Source organism: Mustela erminea, chromosome 19 (assembly GCF_009829155.1).
Source record: "Mustela erminea isolate mMusErm1 chromosome 19, mMusErm1.Pri, whole genome shotgun sequence".
Taxonomy (NCBI): domain Eukaryota; kingdom Metazoa; phylum Chordata; class Mammalia; order Carnivora; family Mustelidae; genus Mustela; species Mustela erminea.
The window spans coordinates 60,446,559-60,458,752 of NC_045632.1; the positions used below are offsets into that span (position 1 = coordinate 60,446,559).

Genomic DNA, 12,194 nt, shown 5'->3' on the forward strand with positions numbered 1-12,194 from the left:
GTGCTTGTAAGAGTTCTGCTGACTAGGCGATGTGTTTACAGATCCTTGGGGGAAGACAGAGGCGGTGGGAAACAGGCAACTGTCCTTCCTTGTGTCTTCAGGAATCATTTCCATGGACTGTGTTTCTGAGAGGGTAACAAGATTCGTTTTCTATGATTTAATATGATACACCACCCAAAATGTGGAAGATGGAGCTGACAGTCATGAGGACGGAGACTAATAGAGACCAGCTCAGCAGGAAGGCAAACCCAACTCCGCCTGCACGTTGCAGGGAACTCTGCCCCTGTGGCAGCCAGCCCACGCCCCGCAGGTGGTGATGCTTGCCACCTGCTAGCCTACTCATTCTAACCCTTACACTTAGTGACCCAGGTGCCAGGTGACAGAGCAGAAAGACAAGTCCCTGCCACTGGCAAATCTACACACAAAGAAAATGGATTCGGAAAACTCCCCTTCACTTCAAACAGACTCAGACTTGCCATCAGGATGTGTTCGACTGTGCTTTGTAGAACACAGTGTAGAACACAGTGCATTCTTATAACTACTGAAATTAAAAAAGTGTGATGCTTTTTGGCATCAGAATTCCTCACCTGTGGCAGAAGTCTATCAGCACATCGACAAGAACGGAGCACGCGGTCTGCAGCTCCCCACCGCAGCCCCCCGCAGCAGCCGGCGCAGGCAGGAAGTGCTCGCGGATCGCCCACTGCTGGAAGTCCCACCTGCAACAGCGAACACCAACGTCTGCCTGGAGAAAGGCTGCGAGCCAGAGCTTCCTGCGGCCGAAAGGCGAGCCCAGAGCCGGGGCCTAACTACAGCAGGGGGTTAGAGCTGAGGGACTGGGGCTACAAGAAGGCCCCCGACCACAGTCAAGACCCCCTCGGGGGCCATCCCCCTCGGGTCATTATCCCAGGGTCTGCCAGCAAAGGTGCCCGCATCTGGACCAGGCTCTGCAGGTGCTCACAGAAAAGGTCCTGAGGATGTACCGACTGAAAGCCTCAGCCAGGGAACCACTGACCGTCCATTTCTGCAGAAGGAGCTGAACCCAAGTAAGACGTTTCCATAGGCCCATAATGGGCAAGGAACCGTTGAGAAATAATTTGTGCTACTTGTAGAATTAAAAAAGGAAAGGCCTACGCCCAGCTCCAACGTAGTGATCTGGGGGTAAGCAATGCTTACCATGGGTCCTCACACTAGACAACGCACATGCTTCTAGCAAAACGGAGGAGGAGGAGGGAAGTGGGGGGGAAACCCAGGACAGACGAACCCATGCCCAGAGCACTCAGGTGGCTGGGCTCAGACCTGAGCAGCACGCGGACCTCCGTCTTGCGGGACAAGCAGTTATTCTCGGCACGGTTCTGACTTTATCTCTCCTCTCCTCCTAGAACCTGACACCACGAGACAGCAGCCCCTGCACGTGACCCGACTCTGACCACAAAGGGACAGTGGCTCAGGGCGGCTCATGCTGAACCCTACCCTTGGCTGGCCCCCGGGCTCTCCTATGCCCACCAACTCTGCGATAGCCCCAGCACGTTTCCCTCCCTGACCGCAGGACCCCCACACCCAGGGGCTTGACGGCACCCCACTCTCACACTCAGAACAGCACATTTCTCCTCCCTGTGGTCTGCAGAGTTGGCCCTGGGACCCACAGGAGCTCAGACCTCGATTTACCTGCTCCTCCTGCCACACACTCAGGGCCGGCGCTGCTGGCAGTGCTGACCACCCTTCTGCCGGCCATCGTGTTCGTCCCATGGGTGAGGTGGATGCCGGCCGGCCGGGCGAGAACACTCCTAGCCCCGGCAGCAGGGCCCCGGACAACCAGGACTCCACCGCGGCTCCTCACCGCTCGGCCTTCCCTGCTCCGCTCCCTCCCAGCGGAAGCACATTTGCTGCCCCTGCCATGCCCTCCCTGGGACCCGTTCTCAGAGCCTTGTCTGGGGTCCCGATCCATTTTCACTGTCTGCCTGCTTGGCCCCAGGCCCACTCGGGGTACGCGTGTGTGCAGCTGCTGGCAGGAGTGCCCAGTCTAGGGTGTCAGGGCAGAAGTGCACTGCCCTGTGCCCCTGTCTGCATGAAGGTGCCCTAAGGGCAGACCTGTCTCGTCACAACGCACCCCATGTGCAAGAACATTCTAGAAGTACCTGACAAACAGGAGGAACTCAGTACATGTTTCTTGAAGGAACAAATGAATGAAACTGTGCTTGTCAGTTATGTTAACTGAACGTTGAGGATATGAGAAGACTTAGACTTTAAGATAATGCAGAAAATCTTACAGCGTTTTGAAAGGCAGATCCCCTAGGGCGATCTGGCTGCGACATCTGTCACCCCATTGATCGCCAGGGTTGATTCGGCTGATCTGGCTGGCTAGGCGGGTGTCCCCTTCCTCCCTCACCGCTCCATGTGCGTCCCTCCCGAAGCTGCGCGCTCGGTCGAAGAGGACGACCTTCCCCGATAGAGGAGAGGACCGTTCTTCGGTCAAGGGCATCCGAGTAGCTGCGCTCCCCTGCTAGAACCTCCAAACAAGCTCCCCTACCCCTTTTAAAGATTGTATTTATTTGAGAGTGCACATGCTTGCACATGGTGGTGGGGAGGGCAGGGCAGAGGGAGAAGCAGACTCCCCACTGAGCAGGCAGCCTGACCCAGCTTGGTCCCAGGACCTCAAGATCACGACCCGAGCTGAAATAGAGTCCGATGTCTCATTGACTGAGCCCCCCACGGCACCCCAAGGCAGATGCCTTTCAACACTTACCTTTCCATATCCGAAAGAAAATCAAGCTCGGGTTGAATTTCTAGCTCCAGCTGTAACCAGTCCCTGTAAGTCAACTGAGAGCAAAGGACAACATGAGCACCACAGTGCGGACAGGACGCAGAAACCACAGGCCAGCTTGGTGACACTCTGCTGTCCCCGAGGCAGGACTGGGAGCCTCCGCTGGTCTCTGTCCTCTCGCCCTTCCTGGCGGTCAGCCTGAGGCTCTGACCCTGAGCCCTGGATGAAGAGCTCAGATACTGCTTCATCTACCTCTGAACAGGAGGCTCACGACAGCCGCTCAAACTCGTACTCTGAGATGGAATTCTCCAGCACACTGCCTGGTTTTGAACAGTTAACCGCACTCAGTTCCTGCACACCACTACCGCCACGACCGCGTGGTGAGTGAGGCGAAGTCATCACAGCACAACCTGATGTCGTGACGCGCTGTGAACACTCCCGGTAGCACAGGTGTCACTCTGAAATTCTTGCAACGATCCCACGCATGAACGTGGACTAATCTCAAAACCTCACACTGCGTGTCAAAGTGCACCCTCCAGGGGCGCCTGGGGGGCTCAGTGGGTGAAAGCCTCTGGCTTCAGCTCAGGTCATGATCCCAGCGTCCTGGGATCGAGCCCCACATCGGGCTCTCTGCTCAGCAGGGAGCCTGCTTCCTCCTCTCTCTCTGCCTGCCTCTCTGCCTACTTGTGATCTCTGTCTGTCAAATAAATAAAATCTTAAAAAAAAAAAAAAAAGCACACTCGAGAAATGCATGCACAGCACACTCCCTGTCAGGACCAGAGCTGGCGATACAGAGTAGCTCCCCGCTCAGGGACACACGCACGTGTCCACACCCACGATCAGATCACCCAAGAGCAGGGGGCGGCGGCCCTCGGAGACTCCGGCTACGCTGCCCGCGGGCAGAGTGCTCCCAGCGCCTTGCTTGTGCTAAACACACGTTGTCACACCTGCTCTGGTAAAAGCACTGAATATACAACACAACAATTGAGAGTTTCTTCTCTAAAGACCGAAATAAGCAAACACGCACGGAACAAATGAAAGGTTATGGAAGGGCAGCAGACCAATAACGTAGCCTGTTGGCTGGAGCAGGCCAAGGCCCCCTGGTGACCAGGCTCAGAGCAGGCCCAGCCCAAATTGGAGCCTGGCAGCTATGCTCCAAGATGTTTATTCACCCTTATGACCTTCTGCAAAACGTTAGTGCCAGGGGAAGCGGGTAGAGTAGAAATGACCTTTCAGTCTTCTTACGAGGCTGTGTGACTCGGCAGTAACACCCAGCGCTTTCCCGCAAAGCTGCCTCTGTGCTGCTTCAGCGCCGGGCTGGCCCACCGTGTCCTGAGGACACCCCAAATCTATCCCCAAAACCCCGTGCATTAGGACGAGGTGAGAAGCAGGAAAAGGGCAGTGGGACCTACATGAACTTCTTTCTCCTTCAACAGTTCCTGGAAGGCTCTCTGTTTCCACAGACAGAGGGCGGCTCGTTGCCAGTCCGCGGACGGCAGGCACAGGAGCCTCCAGGGAAGGCCGACTGCGTCCTCCTGAGACGGGGGTTCTCGGGCTTCTGAGAACAGCCTGAAGAGAATGAACTGGAACTGAAGAGACACAATAAGCTGGTTGTGTGCCCACGGCAGGGCAGCTTGGAGACCCTGTGAACACCCGGAGTGGCCTTGCTAACGCCTCCCGGGGCGCCCTGGGCCCCGTGTTCAGCTAGGGATGTAATTTCGGTGACCAGCCCTGTCTGTCTGTAAATGTTGGCGCACGTCTGTCTGTCTCCTGGGATGCAACACCTGGAGGCAGGATTGCAGGTTCTAAACTGTCCCCCACATGGCGGGGCGGACGCGACCCCACAGCTGCTGCCGGCGCTCTCCCCAGCCGGCTGCTGGCACTGGTGTTTCCACTGAAAGAGAATGCCGAGTGGGGAAGCGCCAGACTGTCTGGGAGTACATTTATGTCTGCCGCTAGGAGATCAGACTTTTCTTGATGTTCACTGAGCCACAGGCTGCTCGAGGCGACCAGGGGAGAGATAGGGACACCCCTCAGAATCACACAAGGTGGGACCAGGAACTTCCTTGTCTGGGCCACCTCCTACTCTCTGTTGCAGGCTTCAAAATGCAGGCACCTGAGCCTAAGTTCCTCACCACCAATAACCAGAGCACAAGTGTGCCCAGACCCCACTCAACCCATGGGCAGGACCAGGGTTTCACAACGGATTCTAATGGGACACCTGGAACCGAGATCTGCATTTCAGCTTCATAAGATGTTCCTTAAAACTCCACCAAAGGAGTCACGCTGGTTTCCATTCTAACTTCAAGTTCACTTTTGCCACCCAAGGTTTCTAGTACACATCTTTAAATTTCTCTGCTTTGGGGATGCCTGGGTGGCTCAGGCAGTTAAGCATCCAACTCTTGATTTTGCCTCAGGTCATGACCTTAGGGTTAGAGATCGAGTCCCACATCAGGCTGTGTGCTCAGTGCAGAGTCTGCTTGAGACTTTCTCTCTCCCTCTGCCCCCCGTGATCACCTCCCTCTAGAAGAAATAAATTCTCTAAGTTTCTCTGGTCTTGTAATAAACACAAGCATTCAACAGATGAGGGAGGTCTTTTGAGAAAATCAGAACTCTTGTTTAAATACAAAGATACCTTCCACGAATACTTATCTTCTAGTATACCTATTTCACAAAAACCAGTGTCTGTTTTTCTTTTTTTTTTTTTTTAAGATTTTATTTATTTATTTGACAGAGAGATCACAAGTAGGCAGAGAGGCAGACAGAGAGAGAGGAGGAAGCAGGCTCCCTGCTGCACAGAGAGCCGGATGCGGGGCTTGATCCCAGGACCCTGAGATCACGACCTGAGCCGAAGGCAGCAGCTTAACCCACTGAGCCACCCAGGCGCCCCAGTGTCTGTTTCTTTTTAGAAAAATGAGGGACAGAGGCGCCTGGGTGACTCAGTGGGTTAAGCCTCTTCCTTCAGCTCAGGTCCTGATCTCAGGGTCCTGGGATCGAGCCCCGCATCCGGCTCTCTGCTCAGCGGGGAGCCTTTCTCCTCTCTCTCTGCCTGCCTCTCTGCCTGCTTGTGATCTCTGCCTGTCAAATAAATAAATAAGATCTTTAAGGAAAATAGAAAAGGAGGAACATTCATGGTCTTTGTCATCTTACTTGCCCCCTTCATCTTAAGTCTGCGAGCAAAAGAGAAAGGCCGTGTTGAGCCCCAGCAGACAGGTGAGGCAGCTCCCAGGACACGGTCCAAAGCACAAGAGAGCACAGCTGTGCAGAGAGGGGGCGGGAGAGAGCGGAGAGCTGGGCCTTCACTAGAAACCTGCACGAAACTGGAGATGCACCGAATGCAGAGAAGGATGTGGACAGACCTACCTTTTTCAGGAGGGCTGGAGATAAGCAGCTGAACAAAGTATCTTGCGACACAGAAGGAGACTTACACAAAGAGTAAGAAATTGCCGCTGTACAAAATCTGAAAACAGAAAACATAAAATGTACAAATGTGCTGCATGCAAAATAAGGAAATAGAACAGTAGTGTGAATTTCACAAAACCGAACGGACTGCATTCTAACCCAGATGTCCCAAGGGGCAGTCTTGGTCTCACTTCCGGGCCAGGCCGGCTCCTCTGAGCCCTCGGGAACCGGGTCGCATTACACCTGTGGGTCTGAGCTCTGTCTACGCTGAAGGCACAGACCCAGAAAACACAGCAACGGTCAGACTGCTCAAGTACAGGCTTGCTTTTACCGCACGTAAAGAGTCATGGCAGGACAAAAGCCATCAAGTCAGATGGGGCTAACAGTGCTGCTGACCTGTCATCTGAAAGGGTTTCTGCTCCCCCAGTCACTGTTCCTTCCTGCAGGAAGTCTGTGGAACCAGACAGAAGCAGGCCCAATTTCAAACTCCGCCTATGGTGGAGACTTTGCCTGCCGGTGTTGGGTTATCAAGGGTTGGGAGGAAGAGCCCGAAGAGAAGAGACTGACCCCGGGGCCGAGGGGGAGGAAGGTGCTGAGGAAGGAAGGGGGCCAGGGCACCTTCACGAATGACTGCTGGGGGCACTCTCAGTGTTGCCCAAAGCCCCTCAGAGGCAGAGGGCTCTGCCTCCCGCTGGGGAGGGCTCAAGGCAGCCACTGCAGCGCAGGTCTCCCCCACTCTAATTCCTGATGTCTTTTGTCAGTTCTGTCCATGGACCGCAGGCCCAGGCCCAGCAAACAACTCCCACTGGAGCTTCCTGGCTTCTTCCCTGACCCTCCATCTACTCACCCTGAGACCAAGTCCAGCCTCCCAGGACCCCGCCCCTGCCCTCCCTGGGGGGGCAGCCGCTCTCACCTTCACCAGCCCACCTCTCCCCAGCACCTACCGCCCCCCACACACAAGGGCGGGGATGCGGTTCCCCCCCAGGTCCTGGAATGCATCTGGCCCACAGTGGCTTTTGAAGGAACCGTGGAGGTATATGCTAGCACCAACTTCTAGAATGATGGGTCTTGAAACCCTTTCAGATGAACTTTTTTGGACTGGACAACTCCAGGTGCAGGAACTCACCCCAAGGAAATAGCTACTTGCCACAGGGAAGCCCAGCAACCCAGCCAGAAGGATGGGTCCAACTGGACGCCAGGCACCCCCAAGACAAAACCCAGTAATGCTCGCCTCGACCCAAAGATGGCTTGACAACACGGGAAGGTATCTACAGTCTATCGTTGATTTCTTAAAAGGCAGTTTACAAACATGATCTCATGTTTGTAAACAAGGAAATACACACAGAAATACAATAGAAGACTCTGGAAAGACATGTACAAAACATTAAAGGGTGATTATCTATGGAGTGTGTCTGTTTCGGCCAGTTTTCTCTGGTGAGAATGCGCTACTCTCTGGGGAGCGGAGAGGCGGTCAGGGTTAGGGAGCGGAGGGGCGGGAGGAGCAGCTCACTTCAGGCAGAAGAGTGAGGTCTCTGCGGTTCCAAATGGCAGGAGGCTACCGAAGAACTCTGGGACAGGGAGGCTCTCGGCGGGGGCAGGAAGGGCCACGTGCACGTCTGGGAGCGCGGGCCTGGACTCACTCAGGTGCACGACCAGGGCAGCCAAGCCCAGCACGTGGGAGGCACTCAGGCTCGGGCCCTGAAACGGGAGATGGTGTTTCTCCAGGAAGCAGGGCAGAGCCCGCATCCCAGGCAGAGGGAGGCAGCGGCCCTACCTGATGCCGGAGCAGCTGGCAGAGCCGAGTGAGCATCACCGGGAGGAGCCTGTGTCCACACACAGTTGTCACGAAGCGCGCAGCCCAGGGACCCTGTCTGCAGAGGCGGCCGTGAGGCCAGCAGTCTGGCCAGTCCTGACCCTGCATGGCCCTCCCGTGGAGTCCGCCGCGTGAGCCGTCACACACAGGAGGCCCGAAAAAGAACTGGGCTGTTCCCCAAACCGCGGGCTCCCCTGCGGTGCTTCACCCTCCACCCGAGCAAAGTCAGCACGGCCCCGCCACCCACCTGGGACCCCCAACCAGGACCGAAGGCAGAAGGCAGGACCCAGGGTGAGAGCCAGACTAGGGACGGATGGCCATGCTCCTCGTCCTCATCACGAAGACAGGGAGAAGCTCACTGCATCGGGGAGTCCCGTCTCAGCCCCCGGCCGCTGTGCGCAGCCCCCCCCTCCCCCGGAAAAGCACCAGCCTCTACCTGTCTGCTGGTGCGAAGCTGGAGGCCGCCATCAGGTTCTGACAGAAAGATGTCAACAGGAGATCCGCGACCTGACAGAGACAGAGAGACAGTCACTGAGAAACAGAATCCTGGAGAGAGCGGGAGCCCGACGGACTGCTGACGCCTTGGACATGGCAAAGCAGGTGCACATCTGCAGAGGAAATGCTCACGCTGACTGGTGGCCGAACCCCATTCCTGAATCCCGACAGATGGCAGCGCAGGTGGCCCATAGTCCCGGCCCGGAGATGGTGCACGAGGGGACGGGTCGCACACCTTGTCTCCCCAGGCCCAGAGAGTCAAGAGTTTTAGGCTTTGGGGCCGCAAACACCACCTGCTGCGTGTTCTGCAGAAATTTAAAAGGAGTCTGTACACGCAGAGGCGGGGGTGGGCTGCCCCCGGGCAGAGCAGGCCCAGCTCCCCACGTCTTGTTTCCCGATCCCGCCCACTGGACGGCCCAGCACCCACACCCCGCACTCACCTCCCGTTCCCGCGGCTCCAGGTGTGGAGCCCGGAGGCTGAGCCGGACCCGTGAGAGCCCCAGGCTGCTGTCCTCCTCGCCCGGGCCCAGGACGGAGCTGAGCCGCTCGGAGACCAGTGCCAGGTGAGCAGAAAGAACTGCAGACGAAGAAGGCCACGGTGAGAGGAGCCAGACAGCCGCGGACACCCAACCATGCCTGCACCTGGGGCTGGCTCTGTCCATCCTGGGTGCATGTCCCCGAGGAAGCAGGGGTGGACTGCGACACGAGACGGGCACGAGATGGGACAGAGCGGGGCCAGGGGCCGCACACTTTCGCCCGGTTCTCTGAGGGGTCCGCGTGCTCCTTTACCATCAGAGACCTCGACTTTGCGCGCACTCTCCGAGTCCCCTCACGCCGCTACACCTGCTAGCTCCGCGTCCCACCGCCAGCCACCAGGCCCGCTGCAACTGGCAAGTGCGCGGCGGGAAACAAGGCTGACCAGACCTGTCGGGATCCTGCTGAAGCCCGGCAGTCCTGCCCCGGCCTCCACGTACCCGTGTCCCCACTTCATGGGAGTGCAGCTCCGAAAGGCCACACACCCAGGGCGCTGGGGGCCACCGCGAGTGGGGACACTAAGCTGGCATTGGGAATACTTCCTCTGGGAGACTCCCACTGAACATTCTGTCCTCGCTTGAATGCAGTGGTTTATGATCTATAAAAACTTACTATACTTCCTGGGTAAAAATATGGTCTATTTACTTTAGATTCTGCATTTTTCCCAACAAAAATCTCTTCGATACGAGACATCAATATTTGATTTTGTGGACTGCCACTCTGTAGTGTGAACCGGTCACATTCTTCCTCCGCAAGCGAACATGTGTGCCTCGCCATTTTCTAGGACCTCGTCGCCCAGAAGCAGAGGCCTAGTGCTTAGTGTCCCTGCTTGTCAGTCCCTTCAGAAAGACACCCCAGAGCCTCGGGATGCCAGTTTTCTCCCTCCCCATCATCTGTCCTGCTGGAATGTCAAACGGCAGAGTGGTCGTCCCTGCTAAGGGTCTATGACAGCCTGAACGAGAGTCGCGCCCTGTCCAGCAGCCACCAGCGCCGCACTCAGGCTGAACCGAACTCCGGCCCCGGAGGACACCCACGCAGCGCGCAAAAACCCGCCACAGACAGCCCCGCCCTCAGCCAGGTCCTCACCATCACCCTGTGTGGGGTCTGCCACGGCGGCTCGGAACTCTCTGAGCGCAGCCGCAAGCAGCCCCAGAGGCTCCTCCGTGCAGCCGGCGTCCGCTGTCCTCCCTGGGGCTGCACCTGGGAGGCGACAGGACACACAGCCCTGGACACAGCTCGTCGGTGAGAAGGGCAGACAGAGGCGCCAGACGAGGGGAGGCACTGCTGGGCACCGATCAGTGGACCAGAAATCTATTCGTAAAATGTTTAACTTAAGAAAAAACACGGTTTACACACAACATGCCATAAAGATTAAAATGTAAAGAAAAAGGACCAGAAGCAGAGTGAGGGAGTCTGGGTGGGGACACAGGGTTGTGAATGAGTGACAATTTATTCCATTTCTCCGAATTTTAAGAAACATTGTCATACGATTTTTTTATGACAGGATATTAAAAAAAGAATAAGATGTAAAGAAAAAAGCTAAGGGGGCGCCTGGGTGGCTCAGTGGGTTAAGCCTCTGCCTTCGGCTCAGGTCATGGTCTCAGGGTCCTGGGATCGAGTCCCACATTGGGCTCTCTGCTCGGCGGGGAGCCTGCTTCCTCCTCTCTCTCTCTCTCTGCCTACTTGTGTTCTCTGTCAAATAAATAAAATCTTTAAAAAAAAAAAAAAGAACAAAGCTAAGAACTAGTATATATAAGATGATTACTAGCTCTCAACATATATTGCATAAATTTATGAAAAAAAGATCTGATCACATATTTATAAAAGAAAAAAAAATTTTTTTTTTAAACACATAATGTCTTGCTTCAGGGGTACAGGTCTGTGGTTCATCAGTCTTACAGTTCCCAGCGCTCACCATCGGGTATATGTCCATCCCCACTGCCCATCTCCCAGCCGCCCCACCCCTCCGACCCCCTCCACTCCAGCAGCCCTCAGTTTGTTTGTTTTTTCCCTGAGGTTAAGAGTCTCTTATGGTTTGTCTCCCTCTGGTTTCATATTGCTTCATTTTCTCTAGATCCGCCTGTGATCCTCTGCCTTGTTTCTCAAATTTCACATATCCATGAGATCGGATGATCTAACAATTGTCTTTCTCTGATGCACTTATTTTGCTTAACATAACAGCCTCCAGTCTCATTCACATCATTGCAAAAGGCAAGATCTCAATTTTTGATGGCTGCATAATGTTCCATTGTATATACATACACATCTTTATCCATTCATCTGTCGATGGACCTCCAGGTTCTTTCTGTAGTCTGGCTATTGTGGACATTGCTCTTATAAACACTGGGGTACAGGTGACCATTCGGATCGCCACATTTGTATCTTTGAGGTAAATACCCAGTAGTGCGATTGCTGGGTCGGAAGGGAGCTCTATTTTTTTTTTTTTTTAAAGATTTTATTTATTTATCAGAGAGAGAGAGGGGGAGAGCAAGCACAGGCAGACAGAGTGGAAGGCAGAGGCAGAGGGAGAAGGAGGCTCCCTGCTGAGCAAGGAGCCCGATGTGGGACTCGATCCCAGGATGCTGGGATCATGACCTGAGCCGAAGGCAGCTGCTTAACCAACTGAGCCACCCAGGCGTCCCGGGAGCTCTATTTTTAAGTTTTCGAGAAACCTCCATGCTGTTTTCCAGAGTGGCTGCACCAGCTTGCACTCCCACCAACAGTGCGGGAGGGTCCCCCTCTCTCCGCGTCCTCTCCAGCATCTGTCGTTTCCTGACTTGTTGATTGTCGTCATTCTGACTGGTGTGAGGGGGCGTCCCACTGTATTTCCCTGATGCTGAGTGATGCTGAGCACATTTTCATGTGCCTGTTGGCCGTCTGGATGTCTTCTTTGCAGAAACGTCTGTTCATGTCCTCTGCCCATTTCTTCATTGGATTATTTGTTCCTTGGGTGTTGAGTTTGGTTAAGTTCTTTATAGATTTTAGATACTAACCATTCATCTGATATGTCATTTGCAAAAATCTCCCATTCTGTTGGCTGTCTTTTGGTTTTGTTGACTTTTCTTTTGCTGTGGAAAAGCTTTTTATTTTTTTTTTTTAAAGATTTTATTTATTTGAGAGAGAGATCACAGGTAGGCAAAAAGGCAGGCTCCCCGCTGAGCAGAGAGCCTGATGCGGAGCTCGATTCCA

The 12,194-nt window shown here is 54.9% G+C and overlaps 1 protein-coding gene across 5 annotated transcripts in view; it reads right to left on the minus strand.

Moving 5' to 3' along the window:
* FANCA (FA complementation group A) overlaps positions 1 to 12,194 on the minus strand; it is a 61,633-nt gene that overhangs the window by 10,886 nt on the left and 38,553 nt on the right. For all 5 annotated transcript variants that reach the window (XM_032326483.1, XM_032326482.1, XM_032326485.1 and 2 more), the window contains 9 exons: positions 10,092 to 10,205; positions 8,912 to 9,048; positions 8,413 to 8,483; positions 7,938 to 8,034; positions 7,674 to 7,861; positions 6,125 to 6,221; positions 4,174 to 4,350; positions 2,744 to 2,817; positions 588 to 716 (listed from right to left, as the gene is read on the minus strand). In XM_032326483.1, the coding sequence (XP_032182374.1) occupies positions 588 to 716; positions 2,744 to 2,817; positions 4,174 to 4,350; positions 6,125 to 6,221; positions 7,674 to 7,861; positions 7,938 to 8,034; positions 8,413 to 8,483; positions 8,912 to 9,048; positions 10,092 to 10,205 (1,084 nt within the window). The remainder of the gene's footprint in view (positions 1 to 587; positions 717 to 2,743; positions 2,818 to 4,173; positions 4,351 to 6,124; positions 6,222 to 7,673; positions 7,862 to 7,937; positions 8,035 to 8,412; positions 8,484 to 8,911; positions 9,049 to 10,091; positions 10,206 to 12,194) is intronic.